General features: G+C 38.1%; 1 protein-coding gene across 5 annotated transcripts in view; it reads right to left on the bottom strand.

Moving 5' to 3' along the window:
- Window positions 1-18898, bottom strand: part of il1rapl2 (interleukin 1 receptor accessory protein-like 2) — a 298580-nt gene that overhangs the window by 101555 nt on the left and 178127 nt on the right. The window contains exon 1 of one of the 5 annotated variants that reach the window (XM_088294334.1): window positions 14885-14960. The exons of 3 other annotated variants lie outside the window; for them this stretch is intronic. Coding sequence is in view for 1 of the 2 variants with exons in the window: in XM_088294333.1 (XP_088150459.1) it covers window positions 9384-9450 (67 nt within the window). In the remaining variant the exon portion in view is untranslated. Of the gene's footprint in view, window positions 1-9383; window positions 9462-14884; window positions 14961-18898 lie in introns of those variants that run through there. One more of the 5 variants, XM_088294333.1, reaches the window with a different exon arrangement.

The raw sequence follows: 18898 nt of genomic DNA, 5'->3' as shown, positions 1-18898 counted from the left end.
ATACTGGTTTGCACCTTCCTTTCAAATGTGAATAAAATCAGCCGCGGAAATTCATTTCAGGCTTGACAAATCACATCGCGTGCGCTAAAATAATTTTTTCCCCTATTCATTTCTTTAGGATCGATGACGAGAATCAGGATCTTGGCTGACCCCTCAAACTCACACAGCTGAAATATTGCCACTCCTTGTTTAACTACATAAATCTGACAAAAAATTGACCTTTAGTGCACTTGGATATTTATTCAGATTTACATTTTCTGTGAAAACATTATGTGTTATTTGATTTGTGCTTGGTGAAGTGTATTTGGTTGATGCCTGTCAGTAACCCACATCTGTTCACAGCCTGCGGCCTGTCTGCACATGTCTCACAATTACTTGCAGCGCCACAAAATTTAAACTATCCGAACACACATGCATTCAATAAATTAAAAAAAAAAAGAACTAAATTAATAAAAGACACGCTCATTGACACTCCTGCTGTTAGTCATTAACCAGACATCATTGATTGTCTAAAGTTTCAGGGAGGATTCATTTTGCATATAATATTAGATCAAATGGTGCAAAGAACATCAGTATGAATAATTACACCAATTCAATATGTGATTTGTGACACCACCAAAACCTGAACTTTCCACAGATAAAATTTCTGAAAGGAAAACAAACAAAAGCTGCTGAAAATAAATTTCTTTTGTGTCCTAACGTTTGAAGGATTTTTACCTCCCTCAAAAACTCAGAGAGCATCACATTGTTGACTCGAGCAAAACCTGTCACTTCAGCTGCGTCACCACCACGTCGCTAACTTGACTGTGAGGAGCCGAGCCCTGCCCTCGCTCAACAGCTGACACAGACAGAAGCGTCAATAATTAAAAAGTGTAACGAATGAGTCCTTCATCTGTCATTCTGTCAATTTCTAAGCTAGTGTACCCAAATCCCAAAATCATTTTCAAGTTTTCATGATATTCAACCAGCCTGTGCAATAGTGAGGTGATGTGTAAGGCGTGCAGATGCGCACAATGTAAAAATAGCTCTTAATGTAATAATGACCCATAACATAATAAATTAGGCCTTTTTTGGGGGTTAAAATGTAATAGGCTCACAACAAAGATGAGCATTGATCTTTTTCATGTGATTTTCTTTTCAAGCCTTTTATGTTGTGTTTTATATGTTCAACAAATCCCAGAACATAATAACTGAAATGTAGTGAAAGTTCTGAACCTATAGCATAACTTTTGGACAATAACATAATAACTGGGTGATTATTACATTATAAGCCTGGTAAAAAAAAATAATAATCTATGCAAATATAATAATCGAGTTTACATTGCAATAATCTTCTAATTTTACTTCATTCAACTTCTATTTTTTTTTTAATATAAATATGAAAATACTTTGGCCATGTCTGACTGTCTCTTTGTCTCGGCTTGCTTGTTTGACTTAATAGTTAGAAATACTGCAGTATGTCTACTACATCCTTACCTTCAGTTCCTTCCACCATTTAGGTTCCAACACAATTACTTATATTGGGCATGTAGACCACTACACACATATTCTAAAATAAAATTACTAAACAATGTCAGTTATTCAACCTTTGTATCAATTGTTCAGGAGGGAAATAAAAAGATAACATTTTTGGTTTTCTATATTTGGAACATGGGTATAGATGTTATTCCTATTTTTTAAATTCTATTCAGACCATTCAGTCAAAAATAGAAGACGTAACATGAGCTACAAAATAACAATAACTGCATAACTTTCTCTTTCTCTCGGTCGGGAGAATACTTCTTCAGACATCCTCAAATCCACGACTCAACTTCCAATGAGAAAGCAGAATCTGGAACCTCTGAGGTGAACTCTCCTGTGTCTCTGGAGTTGAGTTCACTGAGGTGGTTTAAAAGCTGCCCGTAGTTCCAAACGAAGGCTCTTGATGTTTTAGGGCTGTCCTCGTTGACATGCCTCCACAAAATCACATGGACATCTGGAACCGTGCTCGATTGGCCATGGAAAAGCGGACCAGGTCTCCACCCCCGGAGACCCCAGAGTCCTCAATGGTGTGTGGGAATCCAACCAGCTAGTCTCCAGGTGTTTTGTGGACTTGGAGAATGCTTTCGTCCATGTATCTTATGGGCATCTGTTCGGGGAAGAAAGTGGGGTTGGTGGGGTGCTTTGGGAGTATTGGTACTGAACCTCTCTGATATATGCTGTCCGGTTCCAGTATGACCAGAGTCAGAGATTGGTCCGCATTGTCAAATGTAAATCGGATTTTTTTTCAGGTGAGGTTTTATCAAGCTGCCCTTCGTTCCAGATTCTCTTCAGAACCTTTATGGAAAGAATTCCCAAGCACAGGCATGGTGTAGTTGGAATCCGGTTTGGCATGTCTTCTATTTGCAGAAAATGTGGTTCTGTTGGCAGCGTCAAGTCGTGATTGCCAACACTCACTGGAGTGGTTTGTCACTGAGTGTGAAGCGGTTGAAAATCAGCATCTCCTAATATGACCCCACGGTCCTTAGTCGGAAAAGGGTGGAGTGCACTCTCCAGTTCGGGGATGAGATCCTCAAGTGGAGGAGTTCAAGTATCTTGGGGTCTTTTTCACGAGTGAGGAAAGACTAGAAAGGGAGATCAAAAGGCTGATCGATGCAGCATCTGAAGTGATGCGGACTCTGCATCGGTTTGTTATGGTCAATAAACGGTGAGTTGAAAGGCGAAGCTCTTGATTTAGCAGTCGATCTACATTGTTACGTTCATGAGCTGTGGGTTGTGACTGACAGAATCAGATCCTTAACACAAGTGGCTGAAATGAGTTTCCCCCCCAGGTTGTCCGGGCTCTCCCTCAGACATTTATTTGTGACCTGACGTAACCCTCCCCTACCCCACTCAATGTCCAAAAGACAGTGGATATTGGTTCATATCATAACAGAACTCTAAAAAGTCATTGCCAGTCAGAGAGGTCTTTGATGGCTTCCCCGATTAGCAGGCTTAGTGGAAATACATCTATACAGAAACAACCTGAAGTGAACTTGTGGATCCGGGCACACAAAAAGAAGAAAAAAACAAGAAAATGACGAAAAGAACAAACAAGTTAATGGCAACTGCTTTATCTATTATATGAGTAGTTCTGCCAGTCTCACCAAGCATCACTAAAATTAGTGCAAATTATGTCATGGTGTTTGTTGTTAGTGGATTTTGGTTTAGAATTCAGTTTGTGTTCCTTGTGTGTCTCGTTAGCTTAATGTGTCCATCTGTGCTCGTTTAACTAATCTCTCGTGTTACCCAATGAACTCCCTCCAACCCTTCGTGTCTTGTCCAAGTGTTCCTCGTTGTCTCGTCAATTTGTTTGTATTTAGTTCCCTGTTTCCTTTTAGTCTTTGTCAGTTCATTGTCATTGTCAATTGTCCTCTGTCTTGTCGAGTTGCTGTTCAGTTATCTTTGGTTGGAGTCCATTTTTCCCAGTGGTTACTTAGATCCTTGTTTTGGAGTTCTGTTAAGTTTTTTTTATTTTTTTTTATTATTATTTTATAAGACCAGTACCTTGTTTGCCTTATTGTTTTTGTTCTTTTGTATACGAAACACATTTTGTTTTGCAATCCTGCCTTGCTTCCTGCGTTTGGATCTTCCTCCACAAAGAAAGACACATTACTAGTTAACATTAAACCCGACCAGACCCGCTAACAATGAGGCAAATCAATTTACTGTACTATACTATCCGTTTGGATTACCTTAAACACGACAGTTACATTATATGCCATTATTTACTATTTGAAGAACTTTTTCAAAAATATAATTATTCTGTGAGTGAGTTACATCCCATACATTTCCTACATATTTCACCATTGTCTATGCTTGTAGATGTGTTTCCACTACATTTTGAGACAGCCTGAAAAGCTAAGGGGCAGCAGACAGGAGTAGAGATTATGCTAACCATCAAGGTTAATAGACTAATTCATGGAGAAAGGGAGACAGAGAGAGACAGACTGATGGAGAGAGTATGCATACAATTACAATATCTAAACATAAGACGTTATATTTGTATTATGTTATTGACTCAGTTATTAAATTTGCAAATATTTGTTGATCAGTAATGCAATTATCTGCCAATAATGTAATAAATTGCAACATTATTGGCCAAAAGTTATTACGTTTTCGGCTCAAGACCTGTATTACGTCATTGGTCACTTATTACGCTATGCATGCAGGACAAGAAAATCTACAAGGCAGTTTTAAAAATATTTGGTTCATATACACACTTCTTTCAGTTTAATCTGTGAAATTCAAACCGACCAATATTGAATGTGGTTGATTATGATCAGACCAGTTGTAGTAATTGGTTATTAAGATTAAATGCAATATAACAAAGCACCTTTAAAAAAAATACAATATAATTCTGGACAACACGCAAGTATGAGGCTTGCATAATAGAAATGTCTAAAATGAGTTTACGTTTCCAATGAATCCTATTTTTTCTCTGGGATTAAATTCCAGACCCTCCTGTACGTGTTCCCAAAACATATGAAGTTCTCATTGAAACAAACAAGTTCAAATCATATCAGTAGATGACAGCATAAAAGCAGCTTTGCTCTTAAGTTCTGTCAAAAATGCTGCCTTGAAAGTCCATGCATGATTAATGCTGAAAGACCAAGTAAAAGTGCAGAGCCTAAGCTAAATCTGTGATTCAAACGGCCCAGAAGAGCAAAGACAAAGTGAAGCAGTATATTAATATTCACTCAAAAATGTGTTCTTAAGAAAAATGCATATACCTGTGCAATTGATTTAAGGCCACACTTCAAGACAGCCCATCTACAATAAAGAACAAGTCTATTGAGGACGTAAAACAGTGGGCATAAAACTGGCAAAGCGACTCTATATTATCCTACAGACAATACTTATTTTGCTCCATATTTTTGATGAGCCAAGTTAGTGTACTCTATTCGCACAGCATTGCCACTTGCAATCAATAGTCTTGAATTGTGCCCGGTGCAACACCTTGTAGCAACAACATATTACTATAGAAAATATTTGGTTTTGGGCCATTCTAACAATGTTTTATAAATACAATAATTCGCAGATAATGGCTAATATAATGGCCGTATTCAATACGGCAGATGCGCTGACTTATTGAACAGAAAAGGCCCCCGCTCAAGGAGCTGTCTGTTTAAATATGACATTTTTAAAACTAATTTCTGTGTCTCGAGTAAGGAGGGGGGTGCACAATCACCTTGCTGGGTGGAGACATCCCCGCCCGTCGTGACGAGGCTACTGGTCACAGAAAGCTCAGACAAACAAACCCAAAGCTATCACTACAACCAACATCTCAAAATCAAAACCTTACAAACTCTTCCAAGAACAGTCTTAATCATCATCCAGACGTGCAATAATCACTGATCAATAATTGCTAAATGTCCGTTTCACTAATGCTTATATAAATGTAATCAAGTTTGCACTTCAGTGAATTTTCATCCCATCTCATTATGTGCAACTGCTGCATGGACTCGCCAAATAGTTTTTTTTCTTATGTCCATGTACATTTATGCAATATACATATCCTTATCCCACCTTATTTAGGCTTTTTTTCATTTCATTGTAAATATTTTTATAGGGACCTTAAAGGAGCAACCTAAAATTTTCTTGCATGGTATGACAATAAAGGTGATTCTCATTCTGTCATGAAGATTTCCTACAGTAATGATTAATGGTAATTGCCATTCTGCAGTGAGAGTCTAATCCCACTTACAGGCAACCTCCACTCACAATGTCTATCCTAAAAATGTGTTTGGTTGTTCGTTGCAGATTAGGTCTTGACACAGAAGTGGGGAGGCTTATACACAGAAAGACAAATCCTAAACAGATGTGGATAGATGAACAGAGAACTAGACTGTGAAGAGTGACCAAAAAAAAAAAAATGATGGAAAAGAGTTTCATTGCTATGGGACGCAAAACACACTTTTGTCTGCATCCACGTTAGATAAAAACAATAATTCTGCCTTACAAAAACATGTGTTGCTTAATAGGGTTCCAATTTAATTAAGCTATATGAAATGCAGCTCTTAAAGCAAAGTAGGTCCAAACATATTGTTCTTAAATACTGTGATACCTCGCTGACAGTGTCAATCAAACTACAGAGAAGTGTCCTGAATGAAGGTTTGATACTAACAGTGATTCTCTGACTGATTTGCAGATTTTTTTTCTGCCTTTGTAACCACCAAAATGAGCATATTTGGCTGCACGCCCAATTAATTAATACAGTTGGAGCTTTGTCTTGTTAAATTACTTGTACAACTTGTGAGTGTTATACTGGAGCTAAACAAACATTGTTAAAACTTTAAATCTTCTATGATGCTCGATTGTTTGGGCTTCCCAACACATAATCATCATGGGCTTGGGGAAAGTAAAAAAAGGGGAATGAGACAAAAGGAAAAAAAAAAAAAAAAAGAAACTGGAAAATTCAAATTGCATATTGGAATAGGAATGACATTAACTGGGATACTTTGGCAACATGAAGGAGAATAGTGATGGATCAAGAGCTACCAAAGACACAAAAATTTAGAAAATTTTGAAGCTTTTGGAAGAAAACAAATGCACAATGAAAATGTAAGCATGCCGAAGCTCCCAAATGGACTTTCTTTATGGATTATGTCGCAATGCTTTTTGTTTCTAGCATTTATAAATTATTTATACTACAGGAAACAATCTGTTGACCCCATTGCCTCATTTTGACTACACCTCCTTCTCAACAACCAAAACAACAACAACAACAACAAACAAACAGTCATCATTACATGCAGTTGCACCATTCATCATATGCCTTTTGAGAAACAGTATTTAAAAATACAAAATCAGCCACTGTAATTTGTTTTCGGTTTTAAAAATCACGTAGCATGCTAAATGGATTTGCATCTGCTCGTCCAAGTATTTCGTTGGAGCTGCCGTTGGAATACAATAAAATACAACATAATGCAATAAAACCTCCTTTATATAGCATATTTCACCACAGCTGGAGTTGTAACATAGCACGTTACATTCAGTGAAACATAAAACACCAATAATAAGTGCAGTGAAAGCAGTAAATTAAAAAACTAATTAATGTTACTAACACTTATGCAGTCGACACCAAACAACAGCAGAAAAGTGACAGTCTCATGTCAGGTCAAAAGCCAAAGAAGAAAAAAGGAATTTTCAAATGAGTTTTAAAAATGGACAGAGAGGGGGCTAGCCTAACAGTCAGCATTCAAGCTCATTCCGTAGGGGTGGACGGGTTCACAAGACAAATAGAATCGACTATTCATAATAATATGGCACATAATTAAAACGGTGCTCACAGTAGAACTGTAAAACATTGAAGTTTTAAAACATGTTCATAATCCGCGATATATTTATGTCTGTATTTAACTTCTCTTTGCCCCATTTGTCACAATGTCACTGGGGTTTATAGAACACATTTTTCCACATTTGTCCGTTACAAACACACACACACAACCTGTCCCACAGGCCTTCTCCATGCCTGTCATTAATAAAGAAATTACTGCACACCTGCCCACTGACAGCACCCAGCAGAGAAAATGAAGTGAAGTATTTTTTATATATATATGAACATGCAAGGTAACATAATAAGGAATGGAATTCATTTATTACTACTACAAAAAAGCTAGTTTGTGTTTCGTGTTAACACGTAAGCTTGTTTTGCAAGAAGACATGAATAAATGGACTCTATGCATGGACCATTTCTGCATTTGGGATATGGTGTTATTCTAACCTCAGGTTACTAGTCTAACACACACCGCCAGGATCAAACTCTTTGACGTCAAGTTACCGTAAATTAAGTATTACTTTTCTAATTGCTCCTGTTATCTGAATGTCTGCGAAAGTCAAAGCGATCAAAGCATCCTATCTGATTTAATGAGTCATTTGCCGTTTTACAGTATACGAGGGGCCATCGTCAATTAGATGTTGCAATAGTTACATTGTCTCTGTTTGGATGAACTTTCCATCTCCTTTGTAGTACAGACTCACTGGTAAACGTCTTTAAATAAAAAGCTCAACATAATGGCTGGCACCTTAGAGGGCATTTCTATCATGGAAAAGCAATAGCTCAGAGTTATTTAATATACATATTGCACAAACCCACGTTATTAACACACTTTTAAAGAATGAGGTTAGTTTTTTTCCTCCACAGGGCGTTCCAGTATCATGGAATACACAGAAAGCGCCCACAATCTCAGTGAACCGTGCCTCCTGTGTGTCCGAGCTCATTCCCACCTAATGTAGAAATGTTCAAAACACTATTAAAGACGCATTTATACTCTTGTGCATTTAGCTGAAATATTTGTTGGCCTGTTTACTGACGCTTTTTTCTTTTTTCTCTTTTGTTTTCTTTTCTGCCCCCTTTTCCCCCGGCTGGGGGATTAGGTGACGGTGACCCACTAGGAAGTTTAAGGCATTGACCAACTGGGCATGCACCTGTTCCAGTGATGTCGTCTTCCTGCAGCGCGACATTTGATCAATTTATTTATATACTTTAGCATCTAATGTAATTATTTGTTGGCCTGTTTACTGCCGGTTCTTCTCTTTTCTGCCCCCTCCTTCCCCTGCTTGGGAATTAGGTGATGGGGACATGCTTTGAAGATTACGGCACTGACGAACCGGGAAGGGACCTGCTCTGCCGAAGTCGTCTTCATGCAGCGCCTTTTCTGATTTCCTTATATTTCAGCACTTAATTGAACTACTTGTTGGCCTTTTTGCTATTTCTGTTCTTTCTTTTCTGTTCCCAATTCCCCGAATTAGGTGATGGCGATTCACTTGGAAGTGGCTGTACTGAATTTACACCAACTGACCGGTACAAGATCGAAGGCTCATCTTCGGATATGCTGCCATGGATATTACGGCCCTGGATGAGGACCCACTCCACTGAAGTCATCTTCCTGCAGCACTTCATTCAATTGACTCTTATATTATCTCATCTATTATTGCATAGCATCATTGTATGTGTCAAATGTTGCCCAGTTGGCATCCATTGCAGCCTGGTCATCCTGGAAGGGGGATTCCCCCATCTGTGGTCCCTTCTCAAGGTTTCTCACTTTTCCCCTCATGAGGTTTTTTGAGTTTTTCCTTGCCCTCCTGGGGGTTAAGATCGGGGATGTCGATTGTGGCTATGTAAAGCCCTTTGAGACTGTCTGTGATTAAGGGCTATACAAATAAAATTGACTTGACTTGACTTGACTTAATGCGCGGTGAGGGCATCAGAAATCTGGACATGCGCAAATAAAATGTGTATAAGACCAGACGCGCACAAAATTACTAGCGTGTGAATGGGAAAATACGGTCCTCAATGCCAGTGAAAATAAAACACTTCTAGTGTTTGACACATTTCTCAATGATATAATTCCTCCACCTACTGTAGCAGTCAAGGCCAGGTCTAGACCGGCATGAATGAGGGGGGAGCCACAAATCTTGAGGGGACATTGTGGAAGTAACCTCCGAATGACCAGCAGAATGGAATGCAAGCGATCAGAAGTTGGGTGGGGGCGGGGCATTCATGAGGGGTCTGCATGCACAGATAATTTGTGCTCTGTGGCAGCGAGTGGAGAGTGCGCTCTCCCTGCGCTGTGACATATGTGCACACACACTGTTCTAGGAGAAAAGGCGATAGTTTGACTACTAGAAGAATTTGGTTATATGGTTATGGTTGTTGTCGAATGGACAAAGATTTTCAAGAGAAAATATTAACTCTTGTTTTTATTATGTTATTAGGAATTAAGTACGCCACTTCACAAAACTCTATGAACGACTTTAACAAGGCTTATTTGCTTCACATTTGCAGTTTTACTGCTGCAAACTGCTATTTGGAAGACACATGGCTCATTTGCATACTAAAGGGTGATTGGAAGTTGGGTTTCTGCTAACAGCAGACAGCTTTTCCACACAGTAAGGCAGCAGCAGGCCAAAACTCTGAGCAGAGTGAAAAGGGGAGTCGAGAAAAATGACACAAGAAAAAACTCAATATATTTTATATTTGAGGGCCAAGCACGACATTAAGACAATAGGAAGAGGAGCGGAGGGGAGAGGCATGAGTAAATAAAAATATGTGTACTATAATATATTTGGGGGACTTTAGTTTGGGGAGGCCCAAGATTTTTTTAAGGGGGGCCTGGCCCCCTTTTGCCCCTGCCTAGACCCGGTCCTGTTACCAGTACTCATCGGGTTACCTTTTCAGGTATGTAATTCTTAACTTGAACATATTTTTTTATACTGTCTCTGTGTGTGTGTGTGTCAAAGCAAAGAAAGATGTTTTCATAATTAGGGTTCATACAGAATAAGAAAAGAAATGACAATTTCAAAGAACAGACTCAAAGCCAAGGTGAAATTAATTGAACTGTTCCAATGACAAATTGCTGTTTGAAGTTGCAATATTTCCGGTATTTATTCACTAATGCATCCATTAGTGTGGTAAAATATTTTTTGTAAATGTTTTTTTTTCTTTCACAGGGAATAAGAACGCACTGTGAAATCTGCGTCTGCGATTTTCCACTATAAATAAAATGTAATTTCATTAAAGTGGCAAATGGCAGCTGAGAGCAATCCCAGTGTGGGTGTTTTTCTTTCTGCCAATCCCTCAGAAGTCTACGTTACAGTAAGGAGGAAACTAAGCCACTCAATATGCAATCTCTGGTTTGGTCTCCTTAACCGTCTGCTACTTACCCTCCACCCACCATGGCAGTTACCTTGAAAAAGGTCATTTACGTTACGTTACTGACTACTTCTTTTAAAAGTAAGATTCCAAGTTACTTTATTAGTTACATTCAGCAGGTACCGATAACCCTGCTGAACATAAACATTTCAACCGGTTTTGCCTATCAATGCCTTTCACTATGTTCAAGCTAATACCAGAGATTTCTTTTCTTACATGTTCTACAATGTGGATTTTTGTTTAGTGACTTTGGCGCGTATTATAATATTTCTTTGGAATCTTTTTTCCCCCTGTATTTTATTATTCTTCATACATGCATGAGAGAGACACCTTGGGTGAGAATTCTCTTTGCATTTCACTCTCATGTGATGAAATGCAACTGATAAAACATGCAATACTTTGTAGAATTAATTCAACTCTTGTGCATGTGGGAGCGAATACATTCAACAAAGTAACGCTTCGTGTTAGATTAGTAATTTCTTCAAAATGTGCACATTTTGGATTAACGCGGTATATTATAATACATTACTGGCATCACTGCCATCCACTAATACAGCACAAAATGCAGGACCGAACTGTCATATTGCTTAATGTGCAACCTCCCATCTAGACAGCAACACATTGTCACCAGATGGGAAATTTAACTGAGGCACACAAGTGATTTATCTGTGTTTGCACAGATCTAATCATTGCTTTCTCATTGCTCCATTAATAGCACTCCCACTGTCACAAGCTCTTTGTTTTGTGAAGTGCTGCACAAATTATCATTGGTATTTAATGATGTGCCTGTAATTGACAGTACAAATGTTTAATAATGTATGTTCTCATTACAAACCACGTTTGTTTGGCTACAAATGCTCGTCTTTGATCCAATTAATGTGACAAGTCATCAAATGTAAAAAAATAAAAATTGAAAAAAAAAAAGAGCTCAACCTACCGTCTCGTTTTTTTTTTTTTTTTTTTTTTGTCTGTGTTTTGCAATTGATGATCTATGAATTCCAGACTTTGCTAGATTTTAAATTCTCCTGTGGCAGAATAAAACTTGTAAGGACCTTCCTTATGTGGTAAATGTGCTAGCAAAGAAGCATATAAAAAAGTTTAACCTTACGTTTTGCAAAGTGCAAAGTGCTAATTAAATCCTATAGAAAATTTACATTGTGGAAAATTCCCTGAAGTCCTTTTAATGACATACGGTATATAGGACATTTATTCACTGATAAATAATGTGAAAACAAACATGTAGTATCATTTGATAGTTGTCTCACTCATTTAAACATCTGGAAAATGATTTCAGTGATTTCACGTATTGTACTGTACTTAAGCTAACTTGAAGTGCATATCAAACAGCCACAGTTTTGGACAGCATAGCTTAGGTCTTGGAGCGGTTAACGATATGGAGTAGTTTCCCGTTTGTTTTTAAAGCAGTTTTTCTCAGCTAGTATCAGATACATCAACTACCCCCTTGAGTATTGATAACGATTCGGATGTTTCATCAAACTGAAACATGTTCAACAATATAACAGTGTTAGCCTCAAGACCAGGCGAATCTAAGCAAAGAGTAATATAAAACGCATTAATGTAGACACTAGACACTCAAATAGAATTGATAATAAAACAGAGGCGCTGCTATGAATTATTTTAGACAGGACAGACATGCTTAATAGATCTTAGCACATATAACAGCACATATAACTTTAACAGAGTTTGAGTTTAAAATACGATGGGAGACCGGGGCATTGGTGCAGTGGATGCGTACACATTTGCTGGGTATCATTTTGGCCAAATGGTATCTGTCATGTCAGGTCTTGTGATGGGGTAAAATACAGGTAAAATGTCGCAATGGTGTTACACTTTCGACTTTTTTAGACAAGAATACCTCATTAGTCAAAATTGGATTTTTTTCTCACATATCTTCAACCTCCTAAAATAATGGCCTGACATTTTTGTTTCAGAAAACACAAAAAAAATTTAAAAAATGTTGATTAAACCAACTAAACTTTTTTTTTATTAATAATTTAATTTCAGGGGTAGAAATGATTGACCTACTTAACAAACGATGTCAGCAATTTTAGCACAGGTTGCCAGCACCATTGTTTTAATAGGCTGACAATATGCATCATCTTTTCCTGTTTCATGCGTTTTTTTTTTTTTTTTTGCTCATGAGCGTGCCTCAATTGCTCAACAGGTTTTGCTTCAACACACTTTTTGTGAAACTAATTTATGCAACCAGCTATGTGTGCCAGGAATGAAGTATGTCCATCAAATAGTCAGAAATAAATTCCACTCCAGGCCTGTAGGTGGTAATAGCAAGCTTTAATTTACCTGGTGGATCTTATGTGTCACTGCCCGACGGTGAAAAATGAACACTAATTCGTGATTGATCTTTATCTTTAACAAAATAAAATGGGTTCTTCCTTGGCCAGTGACGCATCCCTCTAAATTCATCTTAAATCAATATAATTTTTGCAGACAAAGATTTACACATGGCAGAGATAAAAATGTGCTCCATGATAGCTCTGCTATGAAATAGAGCATGAACCTCGTAAGGTGATATCATGGATTACTTATTTGTTCTTCTCTCTTGCTTGCATAAAGCCCAACGGTCAATAGCAAAAATTATTGAGGCATTGACGACACAGTTGACATGGCAAGAGATTGTGTAAACAAAGTGATAAGTCAGTCGCGAGGCTTATCTTGGCAGATTCTTATTTTTAGTCAAATGCGAACATTTCCTTGTTTGGTATTTACAATGCTGTCATAACCTGTGGTATTCTTGATTCATCATCATCCATAAAGGACTGTTTCTGATTTCCCCTCAAGGTGTGACGCTTGAGAGCAGAGACACCAGTAGACATCAGCATTGTTCATGGAGCACTTTTCTCCAACTGACAACTGCTTTGCCAATTAATGGAAGTATTTCTGAAGAGACCGCAGAGCATTTTAAATTTTTACTTTTTCACTTTTTTGCCCCAAGTAAGTTTTTTTTTTTTTTTTTCCTATAAAGAAATGAACAGATGCACAGAGACAGCGGAGAAGAGAAGCAGAGAGTGATTCTCAGAAGGACCGCGCGAGAGTTGCAGACACTGCACTTCTAATCAGATAGGAAAAGCCCCAGTCATCAAGGTTTAAGCTCAATGTATGTGTGTGGGCGTTCAGGCACAGTGAGTGCACACTCCTGAGTGTGCGGGAGTGTTTGCGTGCGAGCATATACGAGTATGGTACGTTTATAAGCAGCACTGTAGTGTATGTGTGGGTGGGCTGCAGTGTGTGTGGCTTGTGTCACTCTGCTGATGAGTTAGCGCGAGACACAAGCTGTTAAATCACTGCTGACGCACAGCAAGTGTATTTTGAATAATTTATTAAGATGTTTGATCAGATCTGCACATTGATGTATTCTGCATTGAAATTACGGGAGAAAACTGAATCTCAGAAATGTTGAGTTATTCAAAAACTCTCAAATGCTTAAAATGGATCACATCATAGGACTAGAAGTGAACTAAAGTATGTGCCGATATTGCTAAAGAACTGCAACCTGCTGCAGTTTTTGTGTGTGTGTGCGGGGGGTGGGGGGTCCACGCGCTATTTCCGCCATAACTTTCAGTGATAGTCATGTTTTTTGAGAATGCTGCCAGAATAATGCTTTCAAATGATAGTAACATAGATACAAAACAGTAATAGCAAAATGAAAATCTCCGCAGCCACCTGCACATTGAATAGGTTCAGGGCAGTTCTCTGAAATCTTAATAGCAAAAAGAAGAAAGCTTCGGTGGGGTATCTGTAAAACAATTCTACGTAAGCACAACTAATTAAAAACTGATGTGTTGAGATTTGACAGAGATCAGCTGGACTCAGTTAATAGGATTGTACTTATTTAATTAAATAGAACGTGCCATCGAGATAAGATCTGGATGAAACGTGAATTGACATCATAGCCTTTGATCAGCATACCAAAGCTAGTTTCTTTCAAATCAGATTAAAAGAAAACCAGATGTTTCCACATCAGATGGATATTTTCTGAAATATTAAACAACTGCACAATGTCATCATCATTAGGATTGATGATAGAAAGTGAAACAAAACAAACGGTGGACACGAAACGGCATGAAACAAATTCAGCCGCAAATTTCTTTAGTATATCAGACGATTTAGGACGCAGCGACACCGACAGGGAACTGCAGTCTGGATACAAAAACAAAATGTTAATTTAACCTGAACATGTTGTGCTTCAGAGGGAAGTTTCAATAATAATCCTCTCAGTAAACAGATCAGCACTCCTTCAGACTCCTCTTCTTCTTGTCCAGACTCCCTTTGGAAAAAGCAAGTGATTTAACAGCAGCGCAGTCCAAACGTCTGCCAGCTCAGAAGCTGATGACGCGCAGGCCTGCAGCTATATTTCAAAAATATCCTCCGCAGATTGTTTTTCATTGTTGTTGTTTTTGGTATTATCAATGTTCACATATTTTCTGTGTATCCAACTCAAAAGCAAAGTGAATGCAGCAGAGGTGAACGATAGAAAATCCAATGGCACAGCCCGAGGGATGAGCTCTCTCTGATACTCACCCACAGTACATCTGTGCACACATAAAAATGACACAATGCCATATGGGATGTTGGTCCAACTTAAACATCTATCTTAAGTGACATCTCTTCCCGTGTGTGCGCGTATATGTCAGAGGCAGATTGAAATGGTGCAATGAACACAATTGGCGTATTGGACATTTACGTTTGGGCAGTTTTGGGGGCAAAATACAAGAAGTTTACTTTTTGGCCTCTTACTTTAGCATCGGCTCATTTATCAGGCATATGGCAGGACATCTGGGAACAAACACAATGATTTCACCTGGTGCAATGTGGAATGAAGCTAAGTGAATTTTTTGGGAATTAAATTAAGAGGTAAAATTGAAACTCATTAGTGGCATTTCCCGAAGTCGTTATCTTTAACAAGGGAACACACGCTTGACCCTTTGATGAAATGTTTACACGTGTCGTCATCCTATCCTATCAGATGCTCACAGACACACAAAACTCTTTATACTCAAATTCACACCGACTGTACAGGCATTTTTACGGTGTGTCTCAATGACTATATACCACAATCCATATTTGGATTAAGAATGGGGAAAAATGCCACATGATAAATGACAAAACTGATTTGAACCTGATGCAAGTGAGTGTGTGCCATGGTATATGCAAGAGTGAAAATTATTTGCATTGACATCCTAATTGTTGCCTTGCAAGGGATTAATGACGAGGTGTAACAACTAACAAATGTGACTCATTGAAATCTGAAAAACAAACATTTCATTCGTACCACAATTTTTTTCTCTTGACCATTGTTGCTTTCATTTTCCCTTTTGGGTTTTCATCAGTGAAACTATTACCAAACTGAATAATAACAACAATTTGCGAGCCAAGTGAGGGTGACAGATCATGTTGTCGTTTGTCTCATCAGTTTTGGAACAAAATTCCATATTCAACTTGATCCACTATCAATGATGGATTACTGTATTTATGTAATTTCCGGTGTGTTGTGAGCTGTGTCCAGGCTGCTTATCTGTTATCGAAAATGTTTGTTTCTAGAATAAACCAGGGCCCAATGGAGGTAAGGAGCCGTCCTCTGGCCCTGCGATTACAAGTGTTAGAAAGTTGCTTAAAGAATTGAGAAAAAAAACTAGCGGTTCAAACGTCAATAGCATACCTACTTAACCAATGAACAAACCATTGTATCAGGTAAGCTCGATTCAATATCTGTTCGCTAGACAAATCCCTGTTGATGAATAGCATCACTATGACCTAGATCAGTGAAAACATGTCTGACAGATGAAAACAAATTTAAGGTTCATGAATAAATTCCGCATTGGCAAAAAAGAGAGGGAACTCCTGCCATTTTCCAATTTCAATGTAAAGAAATGTTTTTGGGTGACTGTCTCCTTCAGCAAAAGGTGATCCAAAGTTTAATGCAATTATTTATAGATCCCAAAGACAAAATGGCAAATTTATGGAGCATTTTCCATCTCTTGCTGCTGCAACACGCCTGATTCAAATTATCCGGATCATGAATCAACCAAAATGTTCTTCAATTAACCAAAACAAATCCCAGGTGATTGTTTTTGGCAACAGAGAAACGGGAATTGCTGTGCCGTTAGTAAACACTTAACACTTACGATGAACTGTCTGGGTCAATGACCAAGTCGGGTTGCTGATTGATTCAGATCTGACTCCAGCAGTCATATAAATCACTTACACATACTGCCTTTTACCAGATAAAAAACCTATCCAGAAGGGTTGCAAGCTCCAAGTAGATTAAAAGAAACATGTCAATGGTTTATCTCCATTAGACTTGACTATTGTAATGGTCTTCTGGACAGACTCCCTAAAAAAAAAACACCAAACCACTGCAGCTCATTCTGAACGCAGAAGACTGATTTCGGACCAGAACAAAGAGCTCTGAATACATTACTCCAGTTCTGAAGGCTTTACATGGGCTCCCAGTAAACTGTAAAATATAATTTAAAATTTTGATACTGGTCTATAAATTACTAAATGGCTCAGGTCCTAATTACATTCAAGAAATGCTAACAGAACCAGAAAAGACGGACATATGTCGATTAGTGGAGGCCAGAGTACAAAGCAAACATGGTGAAGCAGCATTTAGCTGTTAAGATGTACAAAAATGGAATCAACTGACAACAAGTGTAAATGCTTTTAAATCCAGGTTGAAAACTGCATTTCGCTCTTTTCTCATACCTATCAGGAAGGTCTTTCAAAGCATTTTAAAAATCATGTTTTCCAAAATCAAGCTCTTGCACTCTATGTATCCTTAACCCTTTATCTCTTTTGTTCATAAAGGCTTTTCAATATTATACTTTTAATTATGGGAAGCACATTGAGTTACCATGTGTATGAAATGTACTATTTACAATAAATAAAGCAGCCATGACTTGCCTAATTTGCAAGACAGTACCATTCGTAAGATTTTCAAAAGCCTTAGCTCCATGCCATATGGAGAAAAAAAAGCAAATTTCCCTATTATGGGACTACTTATGGGAAATTACTTTGTTTCCAAGGGAATAGCTAGTGTTTTCTGTCGGTAATAGCATTAGGTAGCATCAGGAGTAGGTAGTGTTGCACAAACTTTAAACTTACTTTAAGAGTGATTTAATGTTGTAAACTGAATGTATCCCAAGACATTTTAATATGTGACCCATAAATATTTAACAAACTGATATGCCACTTGAAGTTAAAGTGTTTTGAGTTTTTTTTTTAACAAAGAGGCCTAAAGCATGTCTTAGATGAAAGAGGCTGTTAATCCCCAAGATGCCTAGTTAGATCAGGGATAAAATCAAGACATTCTCATCTCCACAAAACGCTTGCAAAATATCAATAAATCATCTCATGGTTCAGCAATGGCACTGCAAGATCTAATCGGACAGCAGCGATTACACACACTCTCTCCCTCTCCTACTGCAAAATCATACAAAGATGATAAAACGATAAAGACGGAGGAGAGGAGAGGTGGAGTGGAAGGGGGAAGTAGGGGTGGTCAGAGAGGAAAAGGGAGCAAATGAGGATTGAAAAGTCGAGTTGGAATGGAGGGGAAAGGCAAGAAGATTGAAGCGATGGTTGCAAAAGGAATTAAATTAGGGAAAACAAAATTGGCTAAAAGGAGAAAGAGAACTGAACCTTATTGTTAAAGTGCTCTCGAAATATACTTGAGTTGAGTTGTATTGGCAGGGACGGGAGGAAAAGGTGGCAAGAAGACAAAAACAAAGCCACAAAGTGAAAGAACAAAGAACTGAATATTGGGCATGAGGTACAAGAAGAGATTCTTTTTGTGAGGCAGAGAAATGTCAGATACCGTAATTGGCTAATGCATGCAAGAATGGTCGTACAAAATGTCACGTCCTAAGTAGAGTACATGCTTTAACATTCTCCATTTGAGTAGTGCTAAAAGTGGCCTAATAAGAGCAAATGTATCGCTCACACAGACATGACAATGTTATGATTGCTTTCAGGATCTAATGAGCTCTAATACAAGCCCTGTAGAAAACCTTCTGCCTTTACAAAGGGAATAAATCGCAATCTTGATAGACAGTATGAATCTAACAATGTGTTTATTAATAGCGGAGTTGTTTATGGTGGGGTAGCTAAATGTCAGGTCGCTAACTAAACTTTTTGAAAAGGGCTATCAGTTTGATGCAGTGAAATTCGACATTATTGCAA

The sequence above is a fragment of the Idiotropiscis lumnitzeri genome, chromosome 4 (assembly GCF_059441095.1).
Source record: "Idiotropiscis lumnitzeri isolate Australia: NSW breed Sydney's pygmy pipehorse chromosome 4, RoL_Ilum_1.0, whole genome shotgun sequence".
Classification (NCBI taxonomy): Eukaryota; Metazoa; Chordata; class Actinopteri; order Syngnathiformes; family Syngnathidae; genus Idiotropiscis; species Idiotropiscis lumnitzeri.
This window is presented reverse-complemented; position numbering and strand designations above follow the sequence as displayed.